This window comes from Pyrus communis, chromosome 11 (assembly GCF_041283825.1).
Source record: "Pyrus communis isolate YQ-2024b chromosome 11, ASM4128382v1, whole genome shotgun sequence".
Classification (NCBI taxonomy): domain Eukaryota; kingdom Viridiplantae; phylum Streptophyta; class Magnoliopsida; order Rosales; family Rosaceae; genus Pyrus; species Pyrus communis.
Window position 1 is genome coordinate 20,417,469 of NC_142575.1, and position 14,520 is coordinate 20,431,988.

Below are 14,520 nucleotides of genomic sequence, written 5' to 3' on the forward strand. Positions count from 1 at the left end.
ATACGGATCAGGGATCCTATAATCACATCCAAAATCATAACTGAATAATATTCATGATTTTTTCTTATATCCAAAATATACCCACACTTCTCCGAATGGTTATTTTTGGTTATCGGGTTTAACGGTTAAAATTGTCATCCTAAGTGTGTTGTTGCAAATTAACCAATTAGATAGTTAATAGGCACCCATTAAGATCTATTTAGTTTAGTTACATCTTACTACGATTACCAATATTATCTTATTATTATGGTGAAATAAAATTAAACGGGATTTTTATCCATTAATAACCGAAGGGATTTGACCCAATGCTTGTTCGGATGAAGAGAGAAGCCAAACCAGCTGAAGGGAAAACAGAGGAGAAGTGAAGAAAGAAAATTGCCCTGCATATGAACCTTTTCTTTCTCTCTCCAAAATCAAAATTGAATTGGGTGCAAACAAAAACATGCAGACTCAATTGCATACTGTTTTGCTTCATCAATCTGCCCAATCAGGTTTATTGGGCTACGCTTTTTAGCCGTGTACAAGTCAAAAACTAACAAAGCGATAGAATCCCCTCCCCGGACTCACACCATGGAAGGTATCGTCGTTTCCTTTCTATCTCAGATCGCTTTTGAGATATGGGTTTTCTATTTTCTGATTGATTTATGTTAATTTCTGGTATTGCATTGTTTGTTTGTTCTCGGAATTTTGATTATTTTGTATGCATGGAGAGTTTGTTTTAATGGTAATGAGGGTAATCTGGGTTCTGATTACTGAGAAACTTTTACAAGTGAAGGAAAATGGCATTTTGATCATGGTGGTTTTTGTTTCCTACTGTATGAGTACAAATTACTTGGCCTAATAAAATTTTCATATATTTGCAGTGCTTTATGTTTCCCACATTTGGCTTTCGTCACGATTTTTTGGCTTAGGGTTATTAATTTTTCTAAGTTGTTTTCTGGATTACATTTAGTCTACCGGCACAGAAGCTATGGTGACGGCATTAGGCATCCAGGTGGGGAAATCTCAGGAAATGCTTGAATGTTTGTATAGATGATGTTCGTAATACTTGACTTGGGAGGTTTGTTGTGCTTTCTGAATTCTTCTGTAAATGATATGGTGTATGTTTAAGGTGTTGTCCTTTTTATATTTTTGAGTCAAATGTTATAGCGCTGGAATAACAAACCTCAAGTAATTGAATTTTCTATCAGTGTATTGGAAAATCTTCTTTGAAACAAGAAATTCTAATATGGATAAGTGAGGTAAATGTAGATTATTTGGGGGAGCTTCAATTGAGGGATTCCTCCCATAAGATTATTTGAGGGACACCATTGTAGGGCCCAGTCCGTGTTTTATTTTAATGATCTGAACTGTCTAGTTTTTAGGTCTTCCATCAAATGTCGTGCTTTCAAAAAATTAGTCAAATTTGAAACCATTTAACCACTTAATAAAATGGTTTTCATTTTAGTGTTTTCTTGAAATATTGTGCTTGTGTATTTTCTTCACTACAATTGGATGTCTTAGTGATTTTGAATTTGTCTATTTTTTGCAAGCATGATCATTGAATAATGAATAAAAAAACAATTTTGATGATTGAAATCAAAATCTGAAGCGGGCCTTATGATGTATCACAAAAGAGCTTAATCCGATCTAAAAAATGCTTGTGAAACAGGATAATGTTAGGAATGCCACTATGGCCTTCTTCCATGTACAAAATGTGTGGAAATTTTCTTGTGAAGGAGGATGCTGTTTGGCATGCTACCATGACCTGTACTTTTATGCAATTGGCACATTTGACTCATAGGTCCAGCTTGTGGAAAGGGACTTGGACGATACATAAGCTTCAATAATCCTTTATGAGCAAGCTTCAGTACTGTCTGTTTTAGAAATTAGAGTGCCCTCCGTAAGAGTCCCACTAGTGGTAGTGGAGATTAAGAAACTCTTCTGGAATTGCACATGACTACCATATTTTACTGAAGTTACGGGAATCTAATATACTTTTTAAGTCTGGAGCTGCTATACTTGTATGCTTGAATTTTAATATGCCGAAATATTTTGTTTAGTTGTTTGTATGTTTGTACAGTTTTAGTTTAAACATTGTTTAGTTCAAAAACAGAAATGCTTTCAAATGTTTTTGTGAGATTAACCATTGTAGGTGTGATCTTCGTTATCCAATATTGTTGTTGGATTTTGAAATAGGTAGTTGCATGGAAGATGCAGCTTTGCAATTATGATCCTCAATTTTCTTTTGGAATCTTACAGGGGATCTCTCCTAGTTTTCCAATTTGATCAGTGGGTGACTAGTTTTGGAAATTTATTTTGGATAGGCTTTGTTTAACCTGTTACCATATAGCGGATTCCTGCAACCTAGTAAGGAATTGCATAATATTCCCACCACTTTATATTTCTCTCAGAAGGTCCGTCATAGATGTGGCGGTTGTCTTATTATTTGTTGTCTCAAACAAGAAAGAAAGTCCATGGGAATAGGCACAATCATAATAATGTTAATGGAGAAACTTATTCTTGTGATTATCATTGCTAGAATAACTTTGTAAGAGTTCTCAGTTTCAGATTTGTAGTCTTTGATATTGTTGAATCAAGAAGCAACCATTCGTAGCTTGTTGCTTGTTTCTCACTCTCTCATTCTCTCATTTGATGTTGTTCATTAATAGTTTGTTATGTGTCTTACTTGTGCTGAGAGGAGAATTTGGGCTATTCAGGGTCAGTAGTTTTCTGTTGTATGTCCTTTTGTCTTTAATTGCTAGATAATTCAAAGCAACCGACCACTTTGTTCCTTGTAATTTCAATTGGAAAGCCTTGGGTGCCTACCAAAATCTAAAGTCACTTGGTTGGCTGGTAGTTCTTGGTGAGTCAGCACATGTATGCCAAAAGAGAAGGCAGTACTCTTCATTATCTCTTGGTGTGCACCAAGCAAAACGGTGGGGGAATCTTCTGACTATATCTTTCTTTTCTTGTTCCCCCACGGCACAAACCGATATTAGATTAATTCTGGCTTTTGGTTTGGAATGGGTGGTTCGTGGGAATTGCTACTATTGACTGTATGTGTTCATTATGGGGAAAGATTTCAAGAAGAAAAATGTCAGCCTGTGGCAATAGGCTGTTTTGGCTCTATTTGGGTGTTGTGGTAGGGACAGAACAGCAGAAGCCTTGATAATAGAAATGAAGAGTTGGCTTCACTGGTGACGTAATTGAATATCGTGCCAGGAGATCTTCTTGAAGAGACATTTCTCAAGGCTTTGGTGTTTTCTTTTCTAATTTGGTTCCGGGGAATGGAGAGATGATCTGTTTATGGAGGAAACAGATCTCTTATCTGTGCCCTATGTTTGTTTGTTTGTTTTTTTTTTCTTTTTTTTTTCATTAGAGTTCATTTTATTAAATAAAGAAAAAATGGGTTAGGTTGACTAGGAGGAAAGCATCTTTAGTTTCCTATTAAGTAGAGATACCATGAAAGGGTTTTTTTATTTTTTTTATAACACCAGAATTACAAGATTTCAAAGAACACAGCATATATTCTTAACAGAAGATATGGTCCTAACTTAGTGAAATGGTGAAGGATCTGTTTGACTGAACTCAAGTAAATAGGGATGAGGTTTTGTCAAGTCCCATCATATCCACGGATTGTTCACATGCCCTGACATTAGCCATATTTTTCTTTACCACCTTAATTTATAGTTGAACAAATGAAGCATTATATTCATACATAGAAGCTGATCCGGTAACAATTATGTCCTGATAGATGTATATTTATCTCAATTATTGATTTCATTTTGTGACTAACATATCGTCTTCCACTTTTGGTTGATATTTAGAATCAAATGAACTGCATTCTGAGGAGAATAAAAATTCCCAAGACAATAATAAGAAAAGAAAGCTCAAGACACCGGCCCAGCTTATGGCTTTGGAGAAATTTTATAATGGTAAGGATGCTTCTCTTCGCGTATTTTTTTATTCCTCAGTTTTGAGCCATCAAATTTCTCAAAGGAATGTTCTTTTTTACTTTTTCCAGAGCATAAATATCCTACGGAAGAAATGAAATCACAACTTGCAGAGCAGTTAAGATTGTCAGAAAAGCAGATATCTGGATGGTTTTGCCACAGAAGGTTAAAAGACAAAAGATTGTTGAGAGATGAAACACAAGCTAATGGACGGCAAGATCGTTCAAGTGTTGTCATTCAGGATCGAGCTAGTGGACTTGGGCAGGACTCTTGTGGCAGCACTAAACATGGAGAGCATAGGTTTGTTGATCCAAGGGAAGTTGAAAGTCGAAGGCTTTCTGGGCTTGATTTCACAGCTGCAGATATCCCCCGCGAGTATAGGAGTCACTATACAGAAAGAATTGGTGACATGGATAATACATCTTCAGAAAGTAGCTCATCTTTACAAGATAGGCTCTTGACTCGAAAGGAGGATCCGTATGATGTGGAAACTTCTAGATATCGAACACATACCAAGGGCATGGAAAACATGGGATATAAGCCCTCGGGGTTTTTGAAAGTAAAAGGTGAAGCAGAAAATACTGCTATTACAGCTGTTAAGAGGCAACTCGGGAGGCAATATTGGGAGGATGGTCCTCTATTAGGTGTAGAATTTGATTTGCTTCCTCCTGGTGCATTTGAATCCCCGATTATTGGTTCCAGCCACGGTACGTCATAATATACTCTGTTCATAGGAAAAAATTTCCTATTCCATGAAATAGTCATCTGAGAACAGCAAGCTTGCTAACTGTTTTTCTGATCTTGTTACTTAGCTTGTGTTGATGCTCTCATATTTTTCATCATATTTTCCTTGTGTGAATGATTACTGTGTAGTTTTTATTTCTTTTTACAATTTTAATCTGCTTTGTCCATAGGTGATGTAAATAAATATGAATATTGTCAATTTGAGTAATATCATTGAAACAAGATATTTAAGGTGTGTGACATTTAATTTTATTATGCTAGTTGTTCTATATGGAAGGCTCATGTTTATCTGCTGGCACTGGGCCTTGTTCAGTGAAGTAGCGTAGACATGGAATTCTTGAACTTGATGTAACCTTTAATTTAATCTAATGTTTTTATATAAGCTCATAAGATAAAATTTAGGCTTTTGAAACAGTGAAACACAAGTGCTTGAGTTTTTTTTCCTGTTTTTTTGCGTCTAATTTTAAAGCATGGGTAGTTGGGAGGAAAGTGGACAAATTGTAGGAAGAAGTGCAGTGAAGAAGGAATCCCCGTACTATAATAGTGTAGATACATAGAAGATGTAGTGAGTGGATTGAAATATTCTTAATTTAGTGCACCTTCTTTCTTTAAAATATGACCATCCAACTAATTTACCTTTAGTTGGTACACAACGTTTTTACCCTCTCTCTGTCTCCCTGTGAACTCCCCTACTCCTTTGGCTCAGTGTTTATCTTATTGCATCCTGTTTGTCTGATTTCTGCTGTGCATTCTCTGATGTGGCATATGGAACTGTTTCTTTACATTTGTTTCTCATGTTTGATTTGTCTTGATCTTGATAGTTATGATGATTAATGGATTGAAGAACTTCTGTTTCTTTTGCTTCTACTTTAACTCTTTATTTTTTTAACGTTGATAAGGACGGAATATTGTGGGGGGAAATTGATATCATGGACAATTATATTAACAAGGAACACAGTGGGAAGTTAAAAAAACAAGATATTGTTAATGAAAACACCCAGCTTCCTACTTTTATAAAGTAAAAAAATTAAAAGAATCAAGTTGCTATGTTGGCATTAGCACAACAGTCCTTTAACTGTAATTCTTGAACTATTAGATGTATACAATATTCTGAAGCGACAATATATTTTTTGAGCATGTTTATTAAAGAAGCTAAACATTGCTTCTCCTCTCTTTTATCTTGACGCTGTACTCTAGCAGTGTGTGATTAGCTTCCATTCAGATTCTTCAGTCTTTTAATATTAACTGTACTGTTTGTATACTTATATATTAGGTTCTTGCAGACTAGTCTTATACTTCTGTTTTGTTCATTGCTGCGCAGAACCATCCACTATTGGGAATACTGTCCTCCGTTCTCCTGACATTTCTGGAGTGAAAGGGCAACTAAGTCCAAGCACTGTAAGCGGACCTAATGCATTTTCGTTACTCTTTGACAGATCTGGTGTGGGAAAGGGTGTGACAACTTTGTGATGGGGCTAATTTATTTGTTTATTTTCAGTATATACCAATCACAAATTCACAGCAAGGAAAACTTAACAAGTCAATTGAACTTATGTGTTGCCAGTCGGCCAGCCACATTTTTTATGAACCATTTGCTCTCTTGAATCGTTGTCTTGGCATATAAGCAAATTGCAGTTCCATAAGTTGAAATTAGAATAGAAATTTTTGATTTAGCGCAACTTGCACCTCAATTTGTGTCCTTACTGGAAGCAAATAATTGGTTGTTAATACTTGGTTTCAAGGAAGCAAAATAAAACTCTTCTATTATGTCCTCTCCACTCCCCACCCGCCAAAGATAGCTGAAATGCTTTTTAAACTCTCTCTCTCTCTCGTCCCCCTTCCCTCCCTCCCTATTATGATACTCTTTCCATCTTCTAATGCTCTTGCAGAGATATGAAGTATACAACTCCAGGTTGAATTCCCAGCAGGAAAATCCTAGCATCATGCATGGGTTTGATCTTCAGGAGAAGAAATCGGGCAAGCAATTGAGACAAAAGTTGACTTATCTCAACGATACCAATTCTTCCCCTGGAAAAAATTCCTCCTTGGATATTTATGATAAACCTTCTGGAGGGATTTCTGCTTATAATAGCAATAAGAAAGATAGAATGAGATCTAAGGGTAACTATGGTAGGAAATTTACTAGTGAACAAACAGAGCCTTGCTTAGATGAGTATGATAAATTTATGAGCCCCAAGATTGTCCAAAGGAATGAGTACTTGAAGTCAAGGCCTTCAAGTTCTATGGTTGAGCATTCTGAGACCGTACCTTTTGACATATGTGCTCTATTATTCAACGACTCTCATGTCAAAACTACTTGCCTTGTGACTATTTTAATTGCTATGTGTTCCAGGAGGAGAAGTTTGACGGAGAATGTAAGGCCATGAAAGACTATCACAATCCACTTAGAAGAATGAATTCTACAGATGAAATGGCGGTGGGTATGAACTTTAGTGGGACAATGTTAATAGGGCTTGCATGGCATTGATACATAACTACATACAATTACTTATTTATGTATGGTGGTTCGTATTATGTTGACATCCTTTTTCCTTACTGATCAAAGGTTACAAAACAAGCCAGAGTTAATTTCCCTCAACGAGACTATGGAACAAATTCATTTGCTCAAATGCCACCTCGTAAAAATCAGATCAAAGGGTTAGTATGGCATCCTTCAATTGTGGATGTGCTTTTTTCTACGTTGAATGTGACCATCAATTTTTGTCCGTCTTTAAAATACAGGATAAAAATTTATATATATGTACTAGGGATTGTTTTCTCTTTTGACTGCTTAAGTTAAGCCTGCAAACACCACATTTTCCCCAGTCACTTTAATTAATGTCTGCATGTTAAATGTTTGGCAGCAATCTTACATGTCAGAGTTAATATTGCAGATGCAGTAGATGGCAAAATATTTTCTGATTTGCTTCACTTTATTGTTTCAGTTACAGTGGCATTTCCCTTTACCAGGATGACGTGCTATTATTTGTAGTAAATTCTATTTGCGGTAGTACTTTGATGAGGGGATTCTTCTTCATGTGGATTCTTGTATAATCTAAGCTCAGATTACGGATGGTGGGAATGCCATTAGAATGAAGCTGTCACTAATTGGGATCTTGATAATCCACTTAATCAAAGTTTTTACACGAATTTAGCTGCATGAGTTCGGAACAGTACCAATTCTGTCCTAGACGAAAATAATTTTTTATTTTATAATTTCATTTCATTTCGAGGATTAACTGAGTATTACTATATCTGTGTTCCCAATGTGGTATCATCAAGGATTAAACTTGTTTGTGACATAGATACATGTCTATCTGCTTTCAGACGGCATTGTTTCACTTTCAGAACTGCCATGGAGATGCCATCTAGCTTCAGTGAGGATGAAACTGCAGAAACCAATTCTTCTGTGGATTGAGATTCCCATAGCTGAAGGATGGAAAGCCAGAAGGGTTCACGAGGCCCTACGGATGTACAGTTGAAAGAGCTTGTATTCCATTTTAGCACTTGTCGTCAGCGGCAATCTGTTTTGGCCTTCCAGGGATCATTTGTTAATATGTGTAGAAAATAATTTTGTGTACTGCTTTAGTTGTTAGCGGTTTGTTTAGTAGAAGAAAGCTGATCAAACTCAAATTACTTTTTTGGTTGGTTAAATGATGGCATTGCTTTCAGCAACTATACTTGGCTTGCTTTACTTTACAGGAACAAAGGGATTGGCACTTGTTAATTGTTTCCAGTTCATCCATTATTGTGGACAATATGAGAGTTAATTCCATTTATTGTAATTCTTATAGCTTCAGAACTTTTTTGGGTTAAGTGTAGATAACTACCTAAACTTTTAAGGGTGATTCGACGTTGGTTTCAATATGCTATAACATTCTAAATAACTGCCTATACGTTGAGACATTTAGTAGGCCTAAAGCGTTTTAAGTGTTGACGTGGATGATACTTTGGAGTCGGTAATAACTTGACTAGTATCTTGCCAACAAGCCTTTACTCGTGCAGGTCCTTAAAAGCAATTCAGTTGAGTGATTATCATTAGCTAGAAGGACAATTACAAAGTTTTACTAACAAAAAAAAAAAAGGGACAAATACAACATGAGATTCTTTCATTAAATTCCTTGTCCTTCTCTCGCTTGGTTATGTACGGTTGAACAATGTCACAGGGGCAATGATGCCAACTATCTTAATGCATTGCAAAAGTCTTCATGTACTCCTCTTACCAGTTCGTTTGACCACAAGATGATGCCAACTGATGATTGATTTTCATAGATTCCAAAATCTTGTGGTTTCTTGAGTTTGGATAACTATGGGCTCACTCGTCAGATACTTGGGTGGTTATCAAACCTAAAGAATCTAGAGACGTTCTATCTAGGTGTTAATCAAATCACAGGGTCAATTCCAAGTTGGTTGGGGGCTCTTTCAAAACTCTTTTTTTGTGAATTTCCAAAACTGAAGGAATAACTTGTGAAAACAAGTTCATTTGAACAACATCTATGCATGCAATTAACAATTAAAGGTAGAATCATGCTTGTATGCACTCAAAAATAAAACTTTACCCATGAAATTCAAGGCCTAGTAGTTGTGGTGAACCAAGACTCAACTCAAATCTTAAAGAAAAGAGTTGAGAAACTTTTATACCTTTGAAGCACCTCTTTGCTTACCAAAGGATATTCACCCATGTGAGGGCCTTCTTTCCTTAGTCTCCTTGCTCCTTGCTCCTTGGCACCATGGATGTGGATGGAGGAACTTTGCTTCTTGGCTCCATGACTTCTTGGATATGGATGAAAGAATGGATTCTCCAAGTTCCCAAGAAAGGGAACCTCTAAGTTTCCACACCAAGGAAAGCATTAAGGAAGAGATGAGTGACCTAGGAAGAGATGGATGCTAGTCCATTCTTCCTAGGGTAGCCGGCCTCCTAAGAGAAGAGAGTTTTTTTGTGTTTTTCTCTTTTCTCTCTAGAAAACCCTTATGAGGGAATGGGTTATAATTTCCTTTCTATAGCCACTTACATTGAGTGGCATATTTAAAATTAAAACCAATTCTCCCTCACACTCTATATGGCTGGCCATGTGGGTTCGTTGGGCTTTCATGCCCTTTGTATTTTCAAGTTGTCATACAACTTGAGTTATTGTACTTGACATTCGAAGCCCATTGGGCCTTGAGGCTCAAAACTAACTCGAGGTCTAAAACAAACCTATTCGTTTGATTAATTAACATACTAATTAATCCTAGCCATAAATAATTAAACCATTTAATTGTCGTTACTCATCTCTGTTGTTTCTTCAATCTCTATCTTACACGATGTACAATCCATTAGGTTCCTTTTAGCAAGGCAGTGGATGATTAGAACTCTTCAAATCGATTGTGAAACTTACTTTTCAATTCTCCCTTTAGTGATTATACACCTTTAGGGCTTCCACAAACCATGAGTGGACACTTAGCAGTATGTCATGGCTACCCAAGCTAATCAGAAGAGGCAGAGAACCTATTCAGTTTGGGATTACAATGAAATACGGTCTTTCTCTAATACAATACTCTTGGGCACATTGTTTGATTTGATAGTTTATTCATGTCTACTATCCAATGTGATTCTCTTACTTATATGATTACCTTGAATATGATTTGGAACGAATTCCTAAATCTCATTCATACTCTGCCCAGAGATTCTTAATCATATCATAGAATATTCTCCCTTAAACGGTTTGAAGATTAGAGATCCCTTGTTGTGCAATCACTTGCCTCCATGGCTAAGTGGCTTAACCCCAACTATGCCGTGGACACCCTTTGGCGAAATGACTTTGACATAGTCAAAGATTAAGGACCTAACGATAAGACAACTATGATGCTATAGGTCAAAGGACTACTTTGCATTATCCCAACCATGAGTTTTCATGTGACATTAGTATGAGAACTCCTTGTTGATCACGTTCAATGGACTCATTCTCCATTGAGCACCTACATGATTGTCTTGGAGATCAATCACTCTCTCTAAGAGAAGACATAGCACGTACTAATTTTAACGGACTGTCAATGTCCAATGGCAATCCTATGATCAGGAATGTTTAGGATATGTATACGAAAGAGAATGGTCTCATGAATCTAACTTCTTTAGATCACATTCTCCCAATTACATATTCCTTAGACTTAATGTTTAAGCATATAACATTTATATGAGACGGCTTTAAACAATAATCATTGCTCTTTATATTAAAATAGATTAGTTTAACATGTGAAATGTCTATAAAGTATTATTATATGATTGGCTTTAGGGCACATTTCCAACAAAAACAACCACATTTTAGGTGAATTTCCAACATAACTTTGTAGATTGCCAATAATGGCGAATGCATATCTAGTGGACAATTATGAAATTGAACTTCCCCTCTTCAATGGTGTAATTGAAAATCCAAGTTTTATGCTTCATGGATCGTCCAGCTTTCCAGGTATGAAAGAGTTAGGGACAATAACATTAGTGGTAGTATACCTACTGAGATCGGCCAATTGCAGCTTATTCGTAAATCGTATTTTAATGGCAACTTCTTCTACAACGACATTCTAGACCAAATATTTAAAGTAAAATATTCAGAGATTTTGATTTTCTCCACAAGTCATTTGTTCGGAAAAATCTCCTCGTCCGTTGGAAGCCTTAATTTCTTGAATGATTTTGATGTCTCGTACAATAATATTCAAGGACAAATACTGACGGCACACAGCTCCAAAGCTTTAAAGCTTTTGCATTTGAGGGGAACCCAAAACTTTGTGGTGCTTCACTTCCAAATGAGTGCTAAGAAATTGATGTAGATAATATGAACAATGTCGATCAAGATACAGACAATGAATGCGATGAGATTCCTTGGTTTTATATTTTTGCAGCCAAAGGTTTTATTGTCGGATTTTGGGAGTTTGCGGTTCTTTAGTTCTTAACAAGATGCGGAGGTATGCGTATTTTCGGTTCCTAGATAATATACAAGCTTCGCTCTATGTGAACATGGCAATGTGTATGGCCAGGATGTAAAGAAGGATTGGAGACTAGATTGTACTTTTCATTATTTATTTTCAGTTTTAGTAAAGATATTTGGATACACAAAATTAACACACTTGTTGACACTCTCTAATAGAGGTGGATTCTATCGTTGTATGTGAACACACTTATATTAAAGATAGTTAATTTGTGTATCCAAATAGGATGACTCTTTTAGTTTTTATTTGTTTGTTTTCATCATGATGTAATCATGTAAGGTTTGTTTTAATATATATAATAGTACAATAAAACTATCCATACATACAAAATTAACATACTTGTTGAAGATATTTTTCTAGTACATATGAGATGTACTGTACCATAGTATGTGGGTCTCTCTTATACTAAAGAGTGCCAACGAAAATGTCCAAATCACATCATCAATGGTAATATATTCTTCAAAGTTCGACTTGCTGCAAGCCGAATGTCAAAGCTGATTGGTGATATTTTTTGTCATATGTCGAGAAGACACTTATTATATAATGACAACAATTAACATTGTGAAGCAGTTTTTATATGAATTTTGGAAATATACAAAATATTAAGCGGGAATATCATGCAAAAATCAAATGAACAAATAATTGAAAGTTAAACTTTGATACTTCAATTCGTTATTCTGAAAAATCGGTAGCTGGAAACCTTTATAGTGGAAGATGATGTTATTGGTTTGACATATGGCTTGATTTTACCAAAATGATTCGACTACAATGTATTGAAGTTGAAGGAAATTTTCATAGGAAAATACCCTAAAATTGGACAATTTCTTAATCTTGGGATAGAAATAGGACATTTCAAATATGTACACGTCATGCGCACGCGATGCACAACAATTATAGAAATAGGATTTTCCTTACTCCTTTAAATGATCAAATTGCCCTCGCATATAAATGAGTTAATTCTTCCCATGTTCTGATTCCTCTCCTCTCCTCTCTCCCTACGAAGTCTACACTCTCTTCTTCCCAACCTGCATTCAATTTCTTCATAAATTACTAAGCCTAACCCCCTTTCAATCTGCGATCTGGGTTTTAACGTGCAAGAGTTGTACTTGAGTTTGATAGCAGATAGCGATCTGTAAAGTTCAAACCCATTTCCAATTTCTGTGAATGCTCTGGAGTCTCTCTCTCTCTCTCTCCCTCTCTCTCTCTCTCTCTCTCTCTCTCTCTCTCTCTCAATTCAAAAATTCACAACCTGATTACACGGTACAACCAAACTGATTACAAACATACCCTTGAAAACCAAATAAATAAAACAGAAAAGCTTATTAGAAAAGACCATTGACTTCGTGAACAAACTTAAGAGTTTGTAATGGAAGAGGAAACACGACTCAGTCTAACAGAGAAATGCAGGCAAAACTACATTTAGGTTTGGATCTACCTTCACAAGTGGCGCTAACGTTAAACCTGTTAAACCTGCAGACAAAAGTAACTTAGTCATTTAATTTCTGATTGATGACCATTCCACCAAAACCTCAACCATGGCATCTAAAAATTGCAGAATATACTTTGCAAATTTTACTAGATTACTAAAATGCATTGCACTTATAACCGACATACAGACACTGTCGACATTCTAAATCCAAATCGTTATCCATTCACATTTTCTAAGTAGCCAAACACAAATTACACACTACTACGGAAGAAACAGTGAATTGGAAAATTGAGCTATCTATGAATTTGCTTACGCATTTGTTATCAAGAGTCTTGGAATATATACACTACATGTCTAGTTTCCTGTTAGTGGTGCAACAACCACAACCCGTGGTACTGATGTTGGGGATGCCTAGAGTCCATCAACGTAAAGAGTTGCAAGGCGCTACGAACATCTTGTTCTCTTCTGCAATTCAAACATAACCATGTTAAGCCAGGCATGTCCAAAGTTCATTAGAGTTCACTCTTTCACCACTGGTTGTTACCTAGAATCACTGCGAGGACAGAGTGCATCTATTTCATCTATAAAGATAACAGATGGCTTGCCTGACAATGTATGCGAGGAAGCCTTCGCAAAAATCTCCCCTCAAAATTCTCACTTTCTCCGGCATGTGCTTTGTGGACAGAATGTGGACTATAGAAAAATAAACGAAATTAAAACCATGACAACTTAATATCGTAAACATAGCTTATCATGAGTCAAGAACAACACTGCCATCATTTCATTTGTACCCATAAGATTAAGATTAATGTAAAGATTAAGGAATAATAGGGTAGTAGATGATGAGTTCTCTGAGAGTTCAGTGAGCTTCGTCCCCCTCCGTCGAAGCAGTGTACAGGACCCCTCCACTGCGATTCTCCTATGTTCGAGCCTCCTTTCACCACCGAAATCAAATCAAAACGACATTAAAACCCCCCCTCAAAAGACTCAGAATTTCAGCGGGCGTAGTCGCTCCTAGCGCACCTGTAGGGAATGAGGTGGACAGCTCTCTCCTCCTCCCTCTCTTGAAAATCAGAACTCACAAATCTGAACTCAACCAAGAAACCCAAAGCCCACGCTCTCGACTTCCTCGATTCCAAATTAGAAAAATGATGTAAAGTGATGCACTTAGCTGAGCGTTTTTAATACTTATACATGGGTATTTTATTAATTTTAGTTTTGTGCATAGTGTGCATGATTTGTGTATTGTCGGTTTGTCTTATTTCTGTCATAAGATTATAAAAATGTACCATTTTGGGTATTTCCCATTTTCATATTTATCGAAAAGAAAATACAGTAGAATTTCTATAATTTAATATCCTACAAATTAATAACTTCGATTAATATTTTGACGGTTCTCAACTTGAGGATAATGTGCTAAATTAATTATTTGCTATATTGATAAGATAA

The 14,520-nt window shown here is 36.1% G+C and overlaps 1 protein-coding gene and 1 long non-coding RNA gene across 20 annotated transcripts; one reads left to right on the top strand and one right to left on the bottom strand.

Moving 5' to 3' along the window:
- The first annotated feature begins 275 nt into the window (after positions 1-275).
- On the top strand, positions 276-8,354 carry LOC148693043 (Homeodomain-like superfamily protein). 18 transcript variants are annotated; one of them, XM_088679512.1, is made up of 9 exons: positions 312-577; positions 953-1,060; positions 3,810-3,917; positions 4,007-4,642; positions 6,001-6,077; positions 6,569-6,925; positions 7,033-7,116; positions 7,246-7,337; positions 7,625-8,354. In XM_088679512.1, the coding sequence occupies exons 2-9, from the start codon at positions 1,033-1,035 to the stop codon at positions 7,731-7,733; spliced, it is 1,491 nt and encodes a 496-aa protein (XP_088535638.1). In that variant the 5' UTR covers positions 312-577; positions 953-1,032; the 3' UTR covers positions 7,734-8,354. The 18 variants fall into 18 exon arrangements, with proteins under 18 accessions (XP_088535644.1, XP_088535636.1, XP_088535642.1 ...); XM_088679514.1 differs by having other exon boundaries at positions 8,007-8,354; XM_088679517.1 differs by having other exon boundaries at positions 345-577; positions 8,028-8,354.
- A 4,607-nt stretch (positions 8,355-12,961) lies between these two features.
- On the bottom strand, positions 12,962-13,900 carry LOC148693044 (uncharacterized). 2 transcript variants are annotated; one of them, XR_015953092.1, is made up of 3 exons: positions 13,616-13,898; positions 13,385-13,536; positions 12,962-13,112 (listed from the first exon to the last, which is right to left on the bottom strand). It is a non-coding gene; the product is annotated as an uncharacterized LOC148693044 (long non-coding RNA). The 2 variants fall into 2 exon arrangements; XR_015953091.1 differs by lacking the exon at positions 12,962-13,112 and having other exon boundaries at positions 13,213-13,536; positions 13,616-13,900.
- Positions 13,901-14,520: the final 620 nt, after the last annotated feature.

Excerpts from the sequence above, each read along its gene's own strand:
- LOC148693043 (XM_088679506.1), top strand. The coding sequence starts at position 1,033 with ATGATGTTCGTAATACTTGACTTGGGAG. Across the intron at positions 6,926-7,032 it reads CAAGGCCTTCAAGTTCTATG|GAGGAGAAGTTTGACGGAGA; the intron begins GTTGAGCATTCT and ends TATGTGTTCCAG. Across the intron at positions 7,117-7,245 it reads ATTCTACAGATGAAATGGCG|GTTACAAAACAAGCCAGAGT; the intron begins GTGGGTATGAAC and ends TACTGATCAAAG.